A 24183-nucleotide genomic window follows, 5' to 3' on the forward strand; every position below is an offset into this window, starting at 1 on the left:
CCAACAAAATGGACAACTTAGATGAAATGGACAATTTCCTAAAAACACACAACCTATACTGAACCGAGAAGAAAGAGAAGACTTCAACAAACCAATTTTTCAACAAGTAAAGAGATTGAATCAGTCATCAGAAACCTACCAAGAGGATGTGCAGTGGTGTTTCAGTGGCAGAATTCTTACCTGCTATGCCGGAGAGCTGAGTTCGAAAAGCCTCCCAAGAAAGAAAAGCCCAGGATGAGACGGTTTCACAGATGAATTTACCAAGATTCCAAGAAGAATTAATACCAACCCTGCTCAAACTCTTCCAAAAGGTTGAAGAAAAGGAAATACTACCTGATTCATTCTATGAAGCCAATGTCATCTATACCAAAACCTGCTAAAGATACTACAAGAAATTAAAACTACACACCAATTGCTCTAATGAATATAGACCTAAAAATCCTCAAGAAGATACTAGCAAATCATACCCAGCAGCATTTAAAAGAATTATACACCATGACCAAGTAGGTTTTATCCCAGGTATGCAAGAGTGGTCCAACACAAGAAAATCAATCACTTGTAATACACCACATTAACAAATTAAAGGGGAAAACAACATGGTCATCTTGATTGAGGCAGAGAAGGCATCTGGCAAAATCTAGCATCCTTTCTTGATAAAAACACTTTGAAAGACAGTAATAGAAGGTACCTTCATCAACATGATGAAGGGCATAAATGAAAAACCCACAGCTAACATCATACTCAAAGTGATAGACTGAAAGCTTTTCCCCTAAGACTGGGAATAAGACAAGGATGCACACTGTCACTACTGTTCTTCAACATTGTGCTAGAAGTACTAGCTAGGGCAGTTATGCAAGAAAATGAAATAAAGCACAACCACCTCAGAAAAGAAGAAGTAAAACTTTCACTATTTGCAGACAACATGATGCTACATTTAGAAAACCTTGAAAGACTATGGTAAAGCTACTGGAACTAATAAGCAAGTCAACAAAGTGGCAGATAGGAGATCAACACCCCAAAACCAGTAGTATTTTTATATACTAGTAATGAGCTATCTGAGGAGGGAATCAAGAAAAAAAATTCCATTCCCAATAGCAACTAGAAGAATCAAATATCTGGAAATATATACTTAAGCAAGGAGGTAAAGATTACTGTACACAGATAACTACAAAACACTGCTAAAAGTAATCAAAGGTCTAAATAACTGGAAAGACATTCTGCGTTCATAGACTGGAAGGCTAAATGTCATTAAGACGTCAGTTCTGCCCAAAGTGATCCATAGATTCAATGCAATCCCAAATCAGTATTCAAAAGTTATTTGCTAAAATGGAAAAGCTAATTATCCAATTTACTTGGAAGGGAAAGGGGCATTGAATAGCCAAATTCATTTTGAAAAAGAAGAATGTTCTTTTTCATTCTTCTTGAATGTGAAAAAGAATGTGAAAAAGTGAAAAAGAAGAATGCTCTATTTCACTTCCAGACTTTAAAGCATACTACAAAGCCACAGGGGTCAAAACAACATGGTCCTGGCATAAAGACAGACAGGCTGATCAATGGAATCAAATCAAGAGTTCAGAAATAGACCCTAAGATCTAGGATCAATTGGTTTTGACAAGGCTCCCAAGTCCACTCAAATAGAAAAGAATGGTTTCTTCAATAAATGGTGTTAGAAGAACTGGATATCCATATCCAAAGGATTGAAAGAGGGTCCCTATTTCACAACCTATGCAAAAATTAACTCAAAATGGATCAAAGACCTAAATATAAAAGACAGTACCATAAAACTCCTAGAAGAAAACGCAGGGAAACATCTTCAAGATCTAGTGATAAGCAGTAGTTTCCTAGACATTATGCTCAAAGCACAAGCAATGAAAGAAAAAATTAAATGGGACCTCCTCAAAACTGAATACTTCTTTGCTTCAAAGGACTTTGTCAAAGGGGGAAAATGCAGCTGACTCAACAGAAGAAAGTATATCTGATTATGTATCTTATCACATATCTGATAAAGGTTTGCTATCCAGATTATACGAAGATATCCTACAACTCAACAATAAAAAAAACACCCCAATTTAAAAATGGGCAAAAGACATGAACAGTTTTCCAAAGAAAAAATACAGCTAACTAAAAAGTACAGGAAAAGATGCTCAGCTTCAGTCGCTATTAGGGAGATACAAATCAAAACCAAGATGAGATGTCATTTCACACCTACTGGATTTTCCCCTATGAAGCAAACAGGAAACTACAAGTGTTGGAGAGGATGTGCAGAAATAGGAACACTCATTCACTGTTGGTGGGTATATAAAATGGTACAGCTGCCATGGAGGGCAGTTTGGCGGTTCCTCAAAAAGCTAAGAGCTGTCTTATGGCTCAGACAATCCTGCCACTTGGGATATACCTGGAGGCATTGAAAGCAGGGACACAAACAAACATCTGCACACCGGTATTCATAGAGGCATTAATCACAATTGCCAAAAGATGGAAACAACCCAAATGCCCATCAACTGATGCCTGTAACAAAATGGTATATGCATACAATGGTATATTTTCAGCAGTAAGAAGGAATGAAATTTTGAAGTATGCGGCAACATGGATAAACCTTGAGGACATAATGCTGAGTGAAATAAGTCAGACACAAAAGGACAAATATCGTTTGATCTCACTAATATGAACTAATTATAGAATGTAAACTCATAGATATAGAATCTAGAATATACGTTACCAGGAGATAGAATGAGGCTAGAGAACGGAGAGCTTAAGATGTACAGAATTTTTAAATAGATTGCATTTAATGAGTGGAAATGGATTGAGGTGATAGTAACACCTTACTGTGAGTATAATTAACAGTGCTGAATTGTGTGTGAATGTGGCCGTTAGGGGAAGTTTAGAGTCACATATGTCACCAGAAGGAAAGCTAGAGTTTAAAACATGGAACCATACAACTCAGCAAATCTTATGGTGGAAGATTAATAATAAAAATAGAAAAACTTTCTTTCATGAAATGGAACAAATGCATGAAACTAATACAAGGAGTTAGTAACAGAGGGGTATATGGGGGAAAATGCATCTATTGCAAACTACAGACTATAGTTAACAGTAATGTTTTAATATTCTTTCATCAACAGTAGTAAATGTACCACACGAATGCTAGGGGTCAATAACGGGGGTGGGGGGTGGGATAAGGATATGGAATGTTTTGGGGTTTCTCTTTTTTTTGAGTAATGAAAGTATTCTAAAATTGATTGTGGTATGGAGGTGGCTGAAGGATGCACTGATTGAAGTAGATTATTAGATTGGTGAACAATGGTATATACATATAATTGAATATTTTGCTGCTACAAAAAGAAACGAAGTCCTGGGAGGCATGTAACATTGTAAATGAACCTGTGGGACATTTGGGAAGGCAAAATAAGCCAGAAACAAAAGAGCAATTATTGTATGGACTCATTTAGAAAATTCTTGTAAGAAAACAAGGGCCTACATTATCAGCTCTTACAGCAGTCACATGTAGCCCAGAGTGGTAATTGTTACTTATGGATTTTGAGAGGTTGTTTTATATATGTATAACCTGGTATTTAAAGATAAGAATGAAGCCAAACCTGCAAGAAATACTAAAGGGAGCACTAGAGACAGATACAAAAGACAGGAGAGAGAGGTGTGGTGAAGAGTGTAGAAATGAAGACTATCAGTAAAGGTAAAAAGAAGGAAAATTAGATATGACATTTAAATCCAAAAGGCAAAATGGTAGAAGAAAGTACTGCCCATGCAGTAATAACATTAAATGTTAATGGATTAAACTCCCCAATCAAAAGACATAGACTAGCAGAATGGATTAAAAAACAGGACCCATCTATATGCTGTCTACAGGAAACACATCTTGGGCCCAAGGATAAACACAAGTTGAAAGTGAAAGGTTGGGAAAAGATATTTCATGCAAATAACAATCAGAAAGGAGCAGGAGTAGCTATACTAATATCCAACAAATTAGACTTTAAATGTAAAACAGTTAAAAGAGACAAAGAAGGACACTATGTATTAATAAAAGGGACAATTCAACAAGAAGACATAACAATCATAAATATTTATGCACTGACCCAGAGTGCTCCAAAATACATGAGGCAAACACTGAAAAGAGAAATAGACGCATCTACCATAATAGTTGGAGACTTCAATTTCCCACTCTCATCAATGGACAGAACATCTAGACAGAGTTTCAATAAAGAAACAGATTTTAAATAATAAATGAGCTAGACTTAACAGACATTTATAGAACATTACATCCCACAACAGCAGGATATACCTTTTTCTCAAGTGCTCATGGATTATTCTCAAGGATAGACCAAATGCTGGGTCACAAAGCAAGTCTCAATAAATTTAAAAAGATTGAAATCATACAAAACACTTTCCAGATCATAAAGGAATGAAGTTGGAAATCAATAATGGGCAGAGTGCCAGAAAGTTCACAAATATATGGAGGCTCAACAGCACACTCTTAAACAACCAGTGGGTCAAGGAAAAAATTACAAGATAAATCAGTAAATACTTCGAGGCAAATGAAAATGAAAACACAATATATCAAAATTTATGGGATGCAACAAAGGTGGTGCTAAGAGGGAAATTTACTGCTTCTTAGAGGCATGTAATGAGCAAAAATCGAGGAATTAACTGTCCACTTGGAAGAACTAGAGAAAGAATAGCAAACTAACCCCAAAGCGAGCAAAGGGAAAGAAAAAATGAAGATTAGAGCAGAAATAAATGAAATTGAGAACATGAAAACAATCAAGAAAATCAACAAAACCAGAAGTTGGTTCTATCATAAAATCAATAAGATTGATGGACCCTTAGCAAGATTGACAAAAAGAAAAAGAGAGGATGCAAATAAATAAAATTGGAAATGGAAGAGGAGACATAACCACTGACCCCACAGAAATAAAGGAGGAAGTGAGAGGATACTATTAACAACTTTATGATAATAAACTCAACAATGTAGATGAGATGGACAGCTTCCTAGAATGGCATGAACAACCAACTTTGACTTGAGAAGAAATAGATGACCTCAACAAACCAAGCACAAGTAAAGAAACTGAATCAGTCATTAAGAAGCTCCCCCAAAAGAAAAGTCCAGGACCATATGGCTTCACATGTGAATTCTGCCAAACATTCAAGAAAGAATTAGTACCAATCCTGCTCAAACTCTTCAAAAAAATTGAAGAGGAGGCAAAGCTACCTTATTCTACGAAGCCAAAATCACCCTGATACCAAAGTCAGGCAAAGATATTACAAAAAAGAAAAATACAGACCACTCTCACTTATGAATACAGATGCAAAAATTCTCCACAAAATTCTTGCAAATCAAATCCAACAAAAAGAATTCTACACCATGACCAAGTAAGATTCATCCAGGTATGCAAGGATGGTTCAACATAAGAAAATCAATTAATGTAATACACCATATCAACAAATCAAAGCAGACAAAGCACATGATCATCTCAATTGATGCAGAAAAGGCATTTGACAAAATTCAACATCCTTTCTTGTTGAAAACATATCTAACTTTAGGAATAGAAAGGAACTTAGTCAACATGATAAAGGGAATATATGAAAAACCCACAGCTAACATCATTCTCAATGGAGAAAAACTGAAAACTCTCCCCCTAAGATCAGGAAAAAGACGAGGATGTCCATTAATACCACTGTTATTCAATATTGTGTTGGAAGTCCTAGCCAGAGCAATTAGACAAGAAAAAGAAATACAAGGCATCAAAATTGGAAAGGAAGAAGTAAAACTCTCACTGTTTGCAGATGATATGATACTATTTGTCGAAAACTTGGAAGAATCCACAGCAAAACTACTAGAGCTAATAAAAAAGTATAGCAAAGTGGCAGGTTACAAGATCAACACTCAAAAATCTGCAGTGTTTCTATACACTAGTAATGAACAATCTGAACGGGAAATCAAGGGAAAAATTCCATTTACAATTAGAAGCAAAAGAATAAAATAGTTAGGAATAAATTTAACTAAAGAGACAAAAGACCTATACAGAGAAAACTATAAGAAATTATTAAAAGAAATCACAAAGACCTAAATAAATGGAATGGCATACCATGTTCATGGATTGGAAGACTAAATAGAGTTAAGATGTCAATTCTACCTAAATTGATTTACAGATTCAATGCAATACCAATTAAAATCCCAAAAACTTACTTTTCAGAAATAGAAAAACAAATAACCAAATTTATCTGGAAGGGCAGAATGCCCAATAGCTAAAAGTATCCTTAGAAAGAAAAATGACGTCAGAGGTCTCACACTTCCTGACTTTAAGGTGTATTATGAAGCTACAGTGGTCAAAACAGCATGGTATTGGCATAAAGATAGATATATCGACCAATGGAATCGAATAGAGTGCTCAGATATAGACCCTCTCATCTATGGACATTTGATCTTTGATAAGGCAGTCAAGCCAAGTCACCTGGGACAGAACAGTCTCTTCAATAAAAATGGTGCCTAGAGAACTGGATATCCATATGCAAAAGAATGAAAGAGGATCCATATCTCACACCCTATACAAAAACTAACTTAAAATGGGATCAAAAACCTAAATATTAGATCTAAGACCATAAAACTGTTAGAAGAAAATACAGGGAAATAGCTTATAAATCTTATAATAGAGGCAATTTCCTAGATCTTACACCCGAAGTACGAGCATTGAAGAAAGAAAGGAAGAAATAGGAACTCCTCAAAATTAAACACTTTTGTGCATCAAAGAACTTTGTCAAGAAAGTAAAAAGACATCCTACACAATGGGAGACAATATTTCAAAAGGATATATCAGATAAAGGTCTTGTATCCAGAATATATAAAGAGATTGTTCAACTCAACAACAAAAAAACAGACAATTAAAAATGGGCAAAAGACATGAACAGACACTTCTCAGAAGAGGAAATACAAATGGCCAAAAGGCACATGAAAAGATGCTCAACTTCCCTGGCTATTAGGGAAATGCAAATCAAAACTGCAATGAGATATCATCTCACACCCACCAGAATGGCCATTATCAATAAAACAGAAAATGACAAGTGCTGGAGAGGATGTGGAGAAAGAGGCACACTTATCCACTGCTGGTGGGAATGTCAAATAGTGCAACCACTGTGGAAGACAGGTTGGTGGTTCCTTGGAAAGCCAAATATAGAATTGCCATATGACCCAACAATACCATTGCTAGGTATCTACTCAGAGGATATGAGGGCAAAGACACAAATGGACATTTGCACACCAATGTTTATAGCAGCATTATTCACAATTGCCAAGAGATGGAAACAGCCCAAATGTCCATCAATAGATGAGTGACTAAACAAGCTGTGGTATATACATACGATGGAATATTATGCAGCTGTAAGACAGGATAAAGTTATGAAGTATGTAATAACATGGATGGACCTTAAGGACATTATGCTGAGTGAGATTATCCAGAAACAAAAGGACAAATACTGTACGGTCTCACTGATATGAACTAACATTAATCAATAAATTCGGATAATTTCAGTTAAGAACAGAGGTCATCAGGAGATAGAAATAGGGTAGATATTGGGTAATTGGAACTGAAGGAATATAGATTGTGCAATGGGACTAATTGTAAAAATTCAGAAATAGATACCACAAGACTACCTAACTGTAATACAATAATGTTAGAACACTGAATGAAGCTGACTGTGAGAATGAGAGAGGAGGGCTGGGGGCAAAAATGAAATCAGAAGGAAAGACTGAGATGGTATAATCTAGGAATGCCTAGAGTATATAATGATAATGACTAAGTGTACACATTTAAAAAATATTCTGCATGAGGAAGAACAAAGGAATGTCAATACTGCAGGTTGTTGAAATAGATGGTAATATTTTAAAACTTAAACTTATGTGTGAGACTAATACAAAAAACGTTTATTTGGTACAAAACTTATATTTTGACTAGTGCATTTCCTAGTATAACTTATGTGGATAGCGTAATTGAACACCATAAGTACATGGAACCTTGAGTAGGGCATGTGATTTTGTAGGTTTGTCCAGAGTGATGCCTCAATAAATCCCAGAAGGATTTGAACGGTGAATAAAGATGTATTTGCAATGTCCCCTTGCGTGAATGGTGAGAAAGGGGGAAAATTTTATTTCCCCAAGTAGAGAATTCTTGATATTCTCACAAGCAGTGGGAACAACCAAAGCTATAGGCTGAGCCCCCAATCTTGGGGTCTGTTCATATGAAACTTAACCCTGCAAAGGATAAGCCAAGCCTACTTGAAATTAGGCTGAGTCACCCCCAAGAGAACCTCTTTTGTTGTTCATATGTGGCCTCTCTCTCCAGCCAATGCAACAAGCAAACTCACCACCCTCCCCCTGTCTACGTGGGACATGACTCCCAGGAGTGTGGACCTTCCTGGCAACGTGGGACAGAAATCCTAGAATGAGGTAGGACTCAGCATCAAGGGATTGAGAAAACCTTCTCGACCAAAAGGGGGAAGAGCAAATGAGACAAAATAAAGTGTCAATGGCTGAGAGATTCCAAACAGAGTCGAGAAGTTATCCGGGAGGTTATTCTTATGCATTAAATAGATATCACCTTGTTACTTTAGGTGTAATGGAGAGGCTGGAGGGAACTGCCTGAAAATACAGAGCTGTGTTCCAGTAGTCATGTTTCTTGAAGATGATTGTAATGATACAGCTTTCGCAACATGACTATGTGATTGTGAAAACCTTGTGTCTGATGCTTCTTTTATCTACCTTATGGACAGATGAGTAAAACATGTGGATTAAAAATAAATAAATAATGGGGGAACAAATGTTAAACTTAGTAGATTGAAATGCTAGTGATCAATGAAAGGGAGGGGTAAGGGGTATGGTATGTATGAATTTTTTTGTTTCCTTTTTATTTCTTTTTCTGAATTGATGCAAATGTTCTAAGAAATGTACATGATGATGAATATACAACTATGTGATAAAAAAGAATGTTTATATTGTATGTTGATTGGTTCTATTAAAAAAATTTTGAAAATTAAAAAAAAAAAAAAAACGTGTAAGACCTTGAGAGTTTGCCCATGGACACGTTTCCCACAATACAGAGAAAGCAGTGAGAAACTATGAAACTGGTAGAGGGAGAGACAGGCCAGAGATGACATGGTTCAAGTTCCAGGTTACTGTTCTGTCCTGGTGCCTGCACTTCCCACCCATCCTTTGAAATGCAAAACACCCCAGTTTCCTCCCAGCTGAGTTCTCATGTGTCTGCACTAGCTCAGACTGAATTTCTGTCACTTACAATCAAGACCTTTGCCTAATATATCTTCTTTACTATTTCTTCTTTTGTAAATTACCTACTTATGTTCTTTGCACACTTCTCATTTCTCTATTAGTTGTTTCCTTTCTCTGATTGATCTTGTAAATATATACACACACACACTAATATAGAAACTATTTCCATATCTTGTCACTTGACCTTATTTTTTTTGCATTGACAGGAACCAGAAATTGAACCTGGGTCTCCAGCACAGCAAGGCGAGAACTCTGCCTGCTGAGCCACCATGGCCCGCCCTCACTTGACTTTTAACTGTCATTATCCTCTCTTTTGCCATAGAGAACTTTCCTTCTTTTTCATTGTCAAATACATCAGCTTTTTTGTTGTGATTGTACTCCAAAACCACAAAGCATTCACCTCTATATTCTTCTAGAATTTTTAGCTTTCATTTTTAAAGCAATCTAAATCTTCAATTCTGCTGTAATTTATACTAGTGTGAGGTAGGACTCTTAGCATTATTTCTTCCCTAATAATCGGTTAGCCAGTTATCTCAACACCACTTACGGAACAAGCCATTCTTTCCCCCGCTGATCTGAAATGCTTCTTTCATTATACACTAAATCTTTACATCCACTTAGGTCTGTACGTGGACTCTGTATTTCAGGTACCCAATAATATTTCTCTATTGGGTCTCTATAACCAGCAGAGCACCATTCCTAGGTAAAGATGAGGTGCAGGGAGACTACGTTACTAGCCTTGAGGCCTCAGCCACGTCAGCTACCCAGTCGGTCTAAAACCCCAAAGCCAGTCTACACGGTTGGCCACCATGAGCTGTGGACTAATGAATCCGAAGGGAACTTCCAACTCTCCTGGCGTCCCCTGGGACTACGACATCTGAGTCACCAGTGAAGATAAGGCAGATGTCTAGATGGCACATTGCAGAGTGAAGACGTGGGTCAGGATTTCCCAGGATTCCACAAGAAGACCTGGTCATGCCTGTCCCTTTATTCCACCCCTTCCCCAGTGACAATGCCTGGAAAAGCAGGGGCTGCTGATGAATCTCCGATTCCTGGGGGGACGTCTCCACGGCCCCAAAGCAATGTTCCCATCACTCATCTCTAGACAAAAAGCTCTTATATTTTTTCAACGATATTTACTTACTGTTTTCTTTGGCCAGACAGAGCATTACGTATTTTTAAACTTTCCAGGAAGACTGCTTATTAAGATGATATAGTACGGAACAATCAAATTGTGTTTATTTTTGAACTTCTGATTTAATTTTCCTTTCTATAATCCACTAAAGAAAATACTAGAATCATGTATTTGCCTTTCTCAAATTGCAGGCATCCATTAAATTGGAAGCAGCAGGTTTTATTCCTGTTTGTTTCTATTACCTGTGTAAGCCCTCCTGGTTTGAATTCTTTCGCTGGGGTAAATTGCTCCTTAAAGTATAATGCTTTCTCTTCAAATTCACATCAACTTTCATTATGAAGTGCCCACAGGTGAATTACTATCAATAGAAAAATGCCCCAGCAAATTTTCAAGATTTGAAGGGTGAAAAGACCAGAAGTGATTACCCAGGCGAAGCTGCACATTGAAAGGGCTGAAGAAAGTTTAGCTCAGAGACGGCAAGCAACATGTCTAAGCTCACACAGCATGTTCGTGGCAGATTCTCCCTTCAACTTCTTCACTGTAGTCATTGATAGGGCTTTCAGTTGGAACTGAAACAGCCTGGCTTGGTACACTTAAAAACAATAAAAGAGGCGGGCCGCGGTGGCTCAGCGGGCAAGAGTGCTTGCCTGCCATGCCGGAGGACCTCGGTTCGATTCCCGGCCCCAGCCCATGTAAAAAACAAACAAACAAACAAAATATAATAAAACAAGAAAATGTTTAAAGATGTTTCCCTTTCTTCCTCCCTTCCTTCCTTCCATCCTTCCTTCCTTCTCTCTGTCTTTCCTTCCCTTCCTCCCTCTCTCTTTAAAAAAAAAAAAAAAAAAAAAAAAAAAAAAAAACAATAAAAAATACCATATTACCTTGAAAAGAATACACTCAGTTTGGGGTACTGGAGAAAGGAGGAAATATTCAAGTTCCCCATTTGGAAATTTTCTGATATTCTTGCAAACAGTGGAGACAACCAGATCAATAGGTCAAGCCCTTAATCTTGGGGTTCACACCTATGAAACTTATTCCCACTAAGGCTAAGCTAAGCCTACTTAAAATTAGGCCTAAGAGTCACCCCCAGAAAACCTCTTTTGTTGCTCAGATGTGGCCTCACTCTCTCTAAGCCCAACCCTGCAAATGAAATCATTGCCCTCTCCCTACGTGGAACACGACATCCAGGGGTAAAAGTCTCCTCCTGGCAGTGTGGAATCAACAATGCCATCCTGACCAAAAGGGAGAAAGGAAGTGTAACAAATAAGGTATCAGTGGCGGAGAGAGTTCAAATAGAGTCGAGAGGCCTCTTATGCAAGCTTCAGTTAGACATTGCTACCTACCATACTTGCCAAATCCCAATCAAAACCATTTCAGCCAATCCTAAAGAACGTCTAGGACATTATATGAGATCCTACAAAGGTTCCATGCACTAGGGTAACTTTCCAGAAACCTACAACCTCCAGAGGGGTCCCTGGACCAGATAAATCCTGAAATGCGAAGGGTCCAGCCTCTGCAGAACATCAGATAGCTCCATCTTCCTACCCCGTATTAGTGACAGTCCCTTCCAACATGAAAAAGCTAGAACGGGCATAGCTCAAATACTCCTAAAGAGTGGAAGAAAGATCAAAGGTGATGGTGGAATTATACAGAGAAGGGAGAGTTTAAAAAATGAGTATGACTGCTGAACCATTATATTGGTATTTCTTTTACTCTCCAGTACCTTAGAGCAGCTACAAGTAAAAAACTAAAATTGTGGAATTGTAACCCATAGCAAACTCTGAAATTCACTGTACAACTAACTGTTGTATAAGCTTTGAAATTTATTGCTTTTTTGCATATGTGTTATTTTTCCACAAAAAAGAAAGTTGATTGTGATGATAAATGCACAGCTATATGATGATATTGTGAGCCACTGATTGTACACTTTGAATGGTTAACATGGTATGTGAATATATATCAATGAAAAATTAAAAAAAAAAGAATGAACTCCCAAAATGGCCGAGCCTTCAAAACATTATGCTAAGTTAAAGAAGCCAGTCACAAAGGCCCACATAAAATATGGTTCCATTTATATGAACTGTCCAAAAAAGGCAAGTTTGTAGAGATACAAAGTAGATTAACGGTTGCCTAGGACAAGAAGGTGATGGGTGGATTGGCAGGTAATGGCCAAGGGATGTGGGGTTTCTTTGGGGGTAATGAAAATGTTCTAGAATTGATTGTGTTATGATGGGTGCACAACTCTGGTCATATACTAAAAGCCACTGAACTGCATACTTTAAATGAGGGAATTTATGGCATGTGCATTATGTCTCAATAAAGCTGTTTAAAAAAAATTGGTCATGGTGACGAACGTACAGCTCTGCGATGACACTGTAAGCCAGGGAGTGTACACTGTGGATGGGCTGTACAGGCTGTGACTATATCTCAATAAAATCGCATTAAAAAAAAGTTAGTGAATCTGGGTAGCTGGTGGGAGTAGGTAGGAGTTTTCTGTGTGGGTTTTATTATTTTTGCAACTGTCCTGTAAGTCTGAAATTATTTCAAAACAAAAAGTCAAAAAAAATAATAACAACACCCCAGGCCCTAGCAATTAGAGGTGGCTTTGCACCGTACACTCTGAGGAGGGGTTGCCCTCAGCGTTGAGCCCCTGGGGCCGCCTGCCCCGGCACCCCAGGAATGGAAGGCTTTCCCAGTTCCCATCCCAGCCCTGAGTTGAGCGGAGCCTCTGAGTCTGGTCTTCAGTGAGGTCACAGATGCCATGGGGACGAGGGGCAGAGACAGGTTTCGGTTTCTGGCATCTCGACCTCATTATTGCGGGTTTTAGGTTTCAGCGAGAGGGTAGGCACCTCCTCCTCCCACGCGGCAGGAAGGCGTCCCATCAGCCCAGCCTTTGGGGAGACATAGCGGTAACCAATGCTGGTAGCGGTACCCAACGCTTAAAAGCATCCTACCTGGGATAAATCCCAGAGTGATTTGAACAGTGAATAAAAAAGTATTTGCAAAGTCCCCTTTAGGGAATGGTGAGAAAGGGGGAAAATTCCACTTCCCCAAGTTGAATTCTTGATATTCTCACAAGCAGGGCTGACAACCAAAGCTATAGGCTGAGCCCCCAATCTTGGGGGTTTGTTCATATGAAACAACCCTACTTAAAATAAGGCCTAAGAGTCACCCCCAAGAGAACCTCTTTTAATCCTTGTACGTCCTGGGTACAGAGTGCTACACGGACTTACAAAATATTTTTAAATATTTCAAGACAAAAAAAATGTTCATGACAGATCATTAAGTAGAAAAAAACAAAAGGGAACAGCATCTCATTTATGTGACAGTTTATGCAGACATGTGTGTGTGCACACTGGAAAAAAAGAAAGGGATTAGAAGATAGCAGTCGTCCATTATTTCTAGGCGGTACAGTTTCAGGACATTTCCCTTCTCTCCCGCCTTCACTCCTTATTTTTGCTTATCTGTCCTTTAACGTTTCTGCACTTCACAGGGATCACTTGTATAACTGTATTTAAGATTCCTTATTTTGGTGGCTAAATATATATTTAAATACAGAAAATAAGCATTGGAGAGGAGGTAGAGACTTGGCACACGTGCACATTTGCTGGTGGCAGTATAAAAACAGCCACTTTGGAAAACAGTTTGGTGGTTCTTCAGGTTAAACATAGAATTACCATATGACCCAGCAATCCCACGCCTAGGAATGGATCTGAGAGAACCTGACAACAGGTATTCAAACAAAAACTCGTGCCCGAACGCACACAGCAGTGTTACTCACAATAACTGCTAAAAGGGGGACATCACCCCAAATGTCATCTGATGAGGGGACAAACCAAATGTGGCACATCATACCACAGAATATTGTTTGGCCATAAAAAGGAATGACGCTTTGATGCATTCTATAACCTGGGTGCATCTTGAAGACATTATGTTAAATGAAAGGAGCCCGTCACACAAGGCATGGTTCATTTATATGAAATGTCTAAAACACAGAGACAAAAAAAAAATAGATGTGGGGGCTGCCAGGGGATGGAGGTAGCAGGGGGAGGGGAGTGGCTGCTAACACGTACAGTCTCTCCTGGGGGTGAGAAAAACATTCTAGAATCAGACACTGGTGAGAGATGTATAATGTTAAGAGTATACTAGAAGCCACGTTTTAAAAACGGTGAGTCTCAAAGCGTGTGAATTATATCTCACCTAAGGAAAACTATTTAGCCTTGAGGCTAACACAGACAACAGAAGCAAACATCTTACACCCAGAGGCTCTCAGAGCAGTGGTTGAAAACTTTCCCATCTTTAGGGCCACAGAGGTAGTAAGTGTGAGAAGGGGCCGTGCAGGTGTGACCCAGCGCCCCTACCTAAGGGGCTACCACCTTTCCATCAGCCAAATGCTACCACCCTTCTTTGGGGGGGGGGGGTCAGAGCACTTTTTTTTTTTTTTTTTTTTTTTTTAGCAGGAGTCAGAAATCTGTTGTTTAAATACTGACAACTAACTACAAAAGGTTTCTTTTTTTAATTTTTTATTTTTGGGGGGTACAAGGTACGGGAAGGGAACCCGAGTCTCCTGCATGGACGGTGAGCACTGCACCACCCGTGCACCCTCAAAAGGCTCTGAGGCCAGCATGCCGCGCAGGCTGGCCCGTCCCAACTTGTCCTGCTGTGGACACCGGCCTGCACCCCAACTGAGCCAAACCAGGGTGGCAGGAAAGTGGCTGAGAATGACAGGCCAAAGACAATGACAAGAAAAGGGAAGCTGGTGGGGGAGGGGGCGAGACAGGGGAGCCCCAGGGCCCTCGGAGGTCCCCGCTGGTGGAGCGATGTGACACTTCGGCCGCCCCACGCCCGCTGCCGGGGTGAGCGCGTGCTCTCAGGGCCCGAGTGCAGTGAGACAGAGCTGCTGCCTTCTAGGCGGGCTCCCCCATGGCCCCCCCTGGGCTCGCTGGACCCTCTGACGGATGCCACATGCCATCTGTTAGGAGATACTGACTGGACACCCACCAGGTGCTGGGGATGCAGCCCAGAAGGCGGAGCCCTCCCCTAGGGGGCTCTTGTGGGTCACCCGTTGGGACGCAGTCAGCAGTGAGGGGCGCCAAGGCTGCAGAGCAGTGTCCAGTCTACAGCGTTGGGGGAGCGGGAGGCGACACCCGGCAGGAGCCCGGGAGCCGAGCAGCAGGACAGGTAGGGGACAGAGGCTTGGCAAAGGCCCAGGAGGTTACGGGTTCTCCAGCGTGGGTGGAAGGCAGGGCGCCCTCGTGCAGGGGTCGCGGCGATCACAGAGATGCTCACCCAGGGGTCCACACGACCCGTGGGCCTGGCAGCGCATGGAGGAGGTGGGGTGGCCGGGGTGCAGGAGACTGGGGAGGACTGGACAGAAGGGCTGGGAGCGGGGGGACAGCACAGGGCAGGCTCACTGCTCTCTCAAGGGACTCCCCCAGCCGCCCGGCCTCCCGCTATCTCTGCCACAGCGTCACCCTGGAAAGAGACTCCCAGACACCCAGAGGCGTCATTTCCAGGACCCCCAAACGTCTCCTGTTTCCCATCTCCTGCCAGATTGGCCAGGACGAGCCTCACGCCAGCTGCGAGCCTGGAATGCCGAGGTGAGACAGACAGACAGAAAGGCGGCCACCGGCGACTCTCCCGAGAGCACGGCGAGGGGTAGGAATCCCACCTTCACGGGGTCCCGACCGTGCTCCCCAGGCCAGCCCCCCAGCCCCCCTTCTCCATAACACACAGATGACAGCACCTCTCCCTTCCGAGGCGGTTCACACAGTGGCAGAACGCAAACCACAAGCACCATCCCTAGCCATCCGAGGGAGGACACAGCCCAAGCAGACATCCGGCCGCTGCCGGACGGATCAGCTGTGTGTCCAGCCAGAAACGGAGTGTTACTCGGCCACAGAAAGGAGCGAAGGTCTGCTGTGAGCTGCACTGCCGATGGACCCTGCAGACACGACGCTGAGCGAAAGGAGCCGGACACAAAACGACACACGGTGTAGGTTTCCACTCATATGAAAACATCCAGGGCAGGCAAATCCATAGACACAGAAAGCAAGTTGGTGGCTGTCAGGGGCTGGGGTGGGGGACAGCGGGAAGATGCAATAGGGGTGCCTGCTCACGGGTGCAGAGTTTCTAATTCAGATGAAGGAAGAGTTCTGGAGCAAGACACAGGCAATGCCTGCCCAACATTGTGAACATAGTTAAGGCCAACAAATTACACTTAAAAATGGTGAAAACGGTCAATGTTGTGTTGTGTGCATTTTTCCAGGCACGTGCACATATGTACAGACGTCACATGCACACTTCGCTCGGGACGGGCCTGCGAAGGCTCAGCAGCCGGAGCCACAGAGATGGCTATGACACCCCTAAGCAATAACCACGGGGACCATCTCAGCTCCTCAGCTGGCTCCAGGCTCAGGAGGGAAGGAGTGACTTGTTTTTGCCACCTGGGGCTACAGCCAAAGCAATGACTAATGCTGGGCTTTGTGGGGAGGAGGGACAGGAGGTGGGAGGGGGACAGAAAGGAGGGGGAGGGGGACAGAAAGGAGGGAGGAGGGAGAAGAGGAGGGAAAGGAGAAGGAGAGGGAGGAAGGAAAGGAGGAAGAGGAGGAGGGGAGGGGAGAAAAGGAGAAGAGGAGAACTGGGAGGAAGAGGGGAGGGGAGGGGGGAGGAGGTGGAGGAAGGACAGGCCTCCTGAGCCTTGTAGGGACCTTGAAAGAGGCAGTGGGGACTGTCCCTCTGGCCTGTCACCTACAAGATGCTTGGAGGGCACGTATCACTGACCAGGCCTAGTGGGCAGGATTTTAAAATAAACCAAAGATGCACTGGGGACCACTTAGTCTGGAAAGGAAAGTTCTCAAACAAATGCCATTTTCCAAAGCAGCAGGAGCAAAAAGATTAATCATTGGCTCTAATCCAGCATTTTAAAACCCTTTTCATGCAAACGTCCACCCACCTTAGAAATGCGAAAGCCAAGGAATTCCCAGGAAGCACAGCCCCCCCACCCCATCCCCCCCACCCCGGCCTGGAGATGTCACTTATTTTAATCTGGGTACCCAGGGTCCCCTTAGTGTCTCATTGGGTTTTTCTACCCAGGGGTGAATCCCCCATTCTGGGGTCTGGAAGGGAAGCTGGGACGGAGCGAACCGACCTGACTGTAGAACTGTGTCCTCTCACGGGCACCAAGACAGCCTGAGAGGGTGTCGGGGGCAGGCGTGACCGCACACATCGCAGGCCCGCGCTGTGCCGCCCACGCTCACCTGCCCGCCCACGCTCACCTGCCCGCCCACGCTCACCTGCCCGCCCACGCTCACCTGCCTGCCGCTGCGCCCGTTCTTTCCCGCTCACGCTAGCGCCGGGGCCACTGCCCGGGGTACGTTTACTAAGGCAGGTAAGGGGCCAAGCACTGGGCATGCGGCTGAATTGTGTGTCCCCCAAAAGGCTCTGTTCAAGTCGCCATCCCCAGGCCTGTGAGCATGATGACCCTATTGGAAACAGGATTTCTGAATGTTACTAGTTCAGATGAAGCCAAATGGCTGGTGTCCTTATAAGGAGAAGACACTGGACCCAGGCAGACAGATCCACACAGGACAGTGCCCCGCAACAGCTGTGCCGGAGAAGGCCACGGATGCACAGCTAGCCTCTACCAGAAGCTGAGACAGACCTGGCACAGATTCCTTCCTACAGGTGTAAGAGGCAGCACAGCCTGGCTGATTTTGGGTCCTCCAGACACATGTCTGTTGTTTGAAGCCTCCCAGTTTGTGGTGCTTTGCTCCAGCAGCCCAGCAACTTAAAACACATGCGTCATCTTATTTAGTTCTCGTAACAGTGCCCACTTCCTAGGGTGGTGATCACACCCATTCTGCAGATGAGGAAATGGAGTCACAGGGAGGGTAAGCCACTTGCCAAAGGGCACACAGATTTGCACCCGGGCTTGTGACAGCAGCATCTGTTCTTGAAACCATCTGCTCTGCTATCAGTTCCATCAAAACTATGCAGTGGCTAGGGCAATGAAGACATGATTCTGTAATTAAAGACACAGACACGGTCATTTCGATAAAAAGACTGAAGATGGGGACAGGGAAAAAAGCAGCACTGCATCAGTCGAGATTTGGAGAGTGGGCGTCTTGCAAAGCATCTCAGGAGCTGGTTTCACACTCTTCTAGACTGATCTTTGCCTCTAAATTTATGCCGAGTCCAAACCAAGTGGCGAGGCACTTTGGCACCTAAGGCACAGGGTCTTACAGTAAGACACTTAGATAAAGAACTCCAGTTCTTGCTCCTAGGAGGGTTATCCCTTCCACCACAAACACATGAAAACACTAGGTAAAAATAAGAAAAATACACATATACATATCTCCGTGTGTATATATATCTGTGTACAGACACACACACAGCTAAGAGTGTAAGTGTAATCCCCAGGTGCCAGGAGGAAGCCCACGCTCAGGAGGGCGAGGTGTCAGCGACTGCTGGTGGCCCAGGGGACTGACGATGGCCACAGCTCGAACAGCTGAAGGCTGGGACTGCCGAGTGCCCAGCAACAGAAGCGGCCTCGAGTCTGTGGGAGTTAGAACCACACCTATAAAAAGCTGGAACACAAAAGGCAGCCCCTCTACGTACGGTGGGCGGGAAAAACGTTTATCACCACCAGACCAAACAATCCACAAGGAAGCTACTCTGCTGGGGAGGTGGCAGGACACGAAGGGAAGGGGGAGGCTGCCGGGAGAAACCAAGACCCCAAGCTGGCCATGCACAGGAGAAAATCCAAAATTCTGCCGGGCAGGAAACCCACGCTGAAGAATTAACGTAAAATTCTTACGTTATTAAAAGAAACATTCCAAAAGAATGTTTGGAACCATTCTGGACCAGTGAAGACCCTTAAGGTTCCTCGCACAGCAAAATGCATGATCACTTCTCCAGCCCAGGGCACAGGGGAGCCCTAGGGCGGACGGGAGGGCGGGGAGGACGTACCCCCAGGTGAAGACGAGCTTGTAAAAATGAAACAAACTGTCCGCGCATGCGAATCTTGAAGGTCAATCAGAACAGAGCGCGCTGTGTTTTAAATGAGTGCAAATAGTGAAACTATGGCCAGAGAGATGAATTTGAAAACCACATACCATTTGGATGTTTCCTGTAAAAAGTTACTGAAATGAAAAAAAGCTTAATAGTCAGGTTCAAGAAGCAAAGTCATAGTATCTGAAAAGAGAGTTAGCAAACTGGAAGACATACCCAAGGAAATGACCCAGACTACTGCATTCGACAATACAAAGATAGGAAACGTGAAACCTGCATGAGAGTACAGGAGACCACAGTGAGATGGCCCAATCCATTTCTCGTAGGAATTCCTGAGGGACAAGGCAAAGAGAAAAACAGCACAGCCATTCTCAGGCAAGAACAAAATAAATAGATTTATACCTAGACTATGCATAAGGTAAAACACCACCAACAAAAAGTTTTAAATGGCGGCAGGGAAACAGATTTCTACAAAGAGCTATCAGTTAGACAAAGAGCTGACTTCTCAACAGCAGCAAGAGACAGAAACAAAGCACTGAGAAGAAATATCCAGCCACTGCAAATGCTATACCCAACTAAATGATCATTCAGGCATGGCAGCAAAATAAAGACATTTTCAGACAAGGTTTACAACTCACAGAGCCTCGCTGAAAAATCTACAGAAAGGTGTACTTAAGAAATCAACTAAATCTACAAGGGAGAATGGCTGTAAGAGTTAATAGGGCATGTACAAAACAGTAATTGTGATCAATATGTAGGTTCTAGAAACAAAGGTAAAAAACACTACAACGGTGCAAAATTAAAGCATGTGGTCAGCTTCTGAACGGTTCATATAAAAATGGTAAAAATCATTAGTACTGGCCAATCACTTTTTTTTTTAAACAAAAAATATATTACATATTCATATACCATGTTATCATCTAAAGCGTACAATCAGTGGTTCATAGTATCATCACATAGCTATATGCATTCGTCATCACAATAGATTTTTGAACATTTTCATTACTCCAAAAAAATAAAAATAAGAATAAAAATTAAAATAAAAGTTAAAAAAAGTACATCCAAAACATCACATACATACCCCCCCATTGTTTATTTACTTTCCTCTTTTTCCCTTACTCATTGTCCATACACTAGATAAAGGGAATGATAGTTACAAAGTTTTCACAATTACATGAATACACCTTAAAATGTCTATAGTTATTCAATCATCCACCCAAAGCATAAGCAACAAAAGAAAAAATAGATAAATGGGAACTCCTCAAAATCAAATGCTTCTCCACCTCAAAAGACTTTGTCAAAAAGGTGAACAGGCAGTCAACTCAATGGGAGAAAATATTTGGAAATCTTACATCGCACAGAGGTTTGATATCCTCAATACATAAAGAAATCATACAACTCAACAGCAAAAGAACAAAAACCCAATTATAAAATGGAATAAAAGATATGAATAGGCATTTTCCTGAAGAGCAAACACAGATGGCTCAAAAGCACATGAAGCGATGTTCATTTTCACTGGCTTAAGGGAAATGCAGATCAAGACTACAATTAGATACCACCTCACACCTATAGGAATGGCTGCTATTAAACAAACAGGAAACTATAAATGTTGGAGAGGATGTGGAGAAACTGGGACACTTATGCACTGCTGGTGGGAATGTATAAAGGTGCAGCTGCTATGGAAGACTGTTTGGTGGTTCCTTAGAAAACTAAATATCGAGTTGCCCTAAGACCCAGCAATAGCACTACCTGGTATATACCCAGAAGAGCTGAAAGTAATGACACAAACAGACATTTGCAAACCGATATTCATAGCAGCATTATTACCAATTGCCAAAAGATGGAAACAAACCAAATGCCCATCAACAGACGAGTGGATCAACAAAATGTGGTATATACATGTGATGGAGTATTATGCAGCATTAAGACAAGATGACGTCCTGAAGCACATGACAAGATCGATGAGCCTTGAGGACATAATGCTGAGTGAAATAAGCCAGACACAAAAGGATCGATACTGTATGACTCCACGTTTATGACCATCATAAAGGTATAATCAGAGGCTTTTAATACAGAATATAGGGGACTTAGAGATACATATAACCTAGAGATGGGTGAATGGTTGGCTAATGAGGTTGAACTCCAATGTAAGGGAATAAATAGAAGTGAAGATGGTTCTCTAGTGGGTCTATAAGTAATATTACCATACTGAAGATGAACAAGATTGAAAGGGGTTGTATTTTTAGACCTACACGTCCCACTGATTAACACTAGAAATAGGAATTAGCTCTTGTAAGAATTACTTCAAAGGTACTATTTGTGTACAAAGAGTGTTTAAGTTCAGGGTACAGGGGAAAACTGCTATTGCATGCCATGGGCTATATTTAAAAGGAAAACAGCACTACCACAGTAACAACAGAGGTAAATAACAGGGGGAGGGACAAGAGTTAAGAGGAGGATTAGATCTCCTATTTGGCCAGGGTGTGTTTATTGGTTTTCTCTTGGAAACGATGAAATTATTAAAAATTGGGAGTGTTGATGGACTGTGGACTTTGGACATTATACATGATGCCCGATGAATGCAGGTGGCTAAAGGATGCACTGACTGAGAAGTAAATTAGCAAACGATGGTGTATGCATATGATTGAAGATTGTGTTCCTACAAAAAGGAACGAAGTTGTGAGGCATACAACACTGTGAATGAACCTGTGGGACATTCAGCCAGAAACAAAAGAGCAATTATTGTATGGTCTCCTTTAGAAAACACTTATAAGAAAACGGGGGTCTAGAGTCTAAGCTCTTATAGCAGCCTATTGCAGTAATTATTATTTCTGGATTTTGAGAGGCTGTTTTATGTATGTATAACCTGATATTTAGAGAAAAGAACAAAGCTGATCAGGTCAGGATTAAGGTAATTCAGAATACAGAGGTAAGGAAGGCAGTGTCCATAGTTTAGAACCTCACCTACTCTTTGAGTACAAAGGAAGAAAGGTTTATTTGGTCTGGAACCTAAATTTTCTGCAGCACATAATCTAACTCAACCTGTCTGGATAGCTCATTTAAACAATCGAAACCCAGGGAGCCCAGAATAAGAATGAGGGTCTTTAATCCTGTATAGCTTAGTGTAATGCCTAGATACATCCTAGAATATATTAAGCAGATAATAAAAGTATTGGCAAAGTCCCTTGAGCGATGGGAGAAAAAATACGGAACTATTAAACTTTGCTACTGGGGAATCCCTTGATACTGTGCCAAACATTAGGGACACCCAAGTAAACAGGCCAAGACCTGTGATCTCGAGGTTTGCTCTTGTGAAGCTTATACAGGTAGTTGAGACGCTTAACCTACCTACAGGTGTGCCTAAGAGTCACTCTGGAGGACCTCTTTGGTTGCTCAGATGCGGCCTCGCTCTCTCTAAGCCCAACTCTGCATGTGAAACCACTGCCCTCCCCTCTATGTGGGACATGACATATGGGGGTGAAAGTCTCCCTCGCAGCATGGGAGAGGACTCCCAGGGATGAGTCTGGCCCTGGCACCGTGGGATCAACAATGCCATCCTGACCAAAAGGGGGAAAAAAGTGTAATAAATAAGGTTTCAGTGGCTGAGAGAGTTCAGAGTTGAGAGGCCACTCTGGAGGTCACTCTTACACAAGCTTCAATTAGACAGATATTGCTACCTATCATAGCTTGCCAAATCCCAACCAAAACCATTCCTGCCAATCCTTAAGAACACAAGGACTTTACATTAAGATTCTCCAAAGGTTCCATGCACTAGGGTAACTTTCCAGAAACCTACTACCTCCAGATGGGTCCTTGGACCAGATAAATCCTGAAACCTAGAGGCCCAGCCTCTGCAGAACATCAGCTAGTTCCATCTCCCTACCCTGTAATATTTACAGCCCCTTCCAACATGAAAAAGTTAGAATGACCATAGCTCAAATACCCCTAAAGAGTGGGAGAAAGATCAAAGGTGATGATGGAGTTATACAGAGAAGGTAGGGTTTAACAAAGGAGTATGATTGCCGAATCCTCATATTGATATTTCTTTTAGCTTCCAGTATCTTAGAGTAGCTAACAGTAAAAACCCAAACTTGTGGAATCATAACCCATACCAAACTCTTTGAAATCTGTTCCACAACTAATTGTTGCACTGTGCTTTGAAAATGTATTATTTTTTTGTATATATGTTATTTTTCACAAAAAAGAAAAAAAAGATCAATTTTGATGATAAAAAAATACTTATTCCTTCTAGCCTCCAATATTCTGGAGAAGCTGGAAGGAAAAATCTGAGATGATAGTATGGTAGTCCATGACAAACTCTGGGATCTGTCCTGAAACTACCTGCTCAGGAGTGCTTTGAAAATTATTGCTTTTTTTCTTCTTTGCTTTGTATATATGTTATTTTATACAATTTTAAAAGTTAAACAAGGTTCTATAGTTATTCAATCATCTTCAAGAATCAAGGCTATTGGATTACAGTTCAACAGTTTTAAGTATTTCCATTTAGTCACTCCAATACACCAAAAACTGAAAAGGGGTAGCTATATACTACATAAGAATAACCTCAAAAATGACGTCTCACCTCTATCTGAAATTTCTCAGCCACTGAAACTTCATTTTGTCTCATTTCTTGCTTCCCCTTTTTGGTTAAGGAGGCTTTCTCAGTCCCACATTACCAGGGCCAGGCTCATTCCCAGGAGTCATGTCCCATGTTGTGGGAGGGCAGTGAGTTCACCTGCTGAGT

General features: G+C 41.8%; 1 protein-coding gene across 5 annotated transcripts in view; it reads right to left on the minus strand.

The window, feature by feature from the left end:
• Window positions 1-24183, minus strand: part of TESC (tescalcin) — a 65152-nt gene that overhangs the window by 32139 nt on the left and 8830 nt on the right. Inside the window, exon 1 of one of the 5 annotated variants that reach the window (XR_013175601.1) lies at window positions 17741-19268. The exons of 1 other annotated variant lie outside the window; for it this stretch is intronic. Coding sequence is in view for 3 of the 4 variants with exons in the window: in XM_077159939.1 (XP_077016054.1) it covers window positions 17741-17840 (100 nt within the window). In the remaining variant the exon portion in view is untranslated. Of the gene's footprint in view, window positions 1-17740; window positions 20458-24183 lie in introns of those variants that run through there. 3 more of the 5 variants (XM_077159939.1, XM_077159940.1, XM_077159942.1) reach the window with 3 other exon arrangements.

This window comes from Tamandua tetradactyla, chromosome 5, assembly GCF_023851605.1.
Source record: "Tamandua tetradactyla isolate mTamTet1 chromosome 5, mTamTet1.pri, whole genome shotgun sequence".
NCBI lineage: Eukaryota > Metazoa > Chordata > Mammalia > Pilosa > Myrmecophagidae > Tamandua > Tamandua tetradactyla.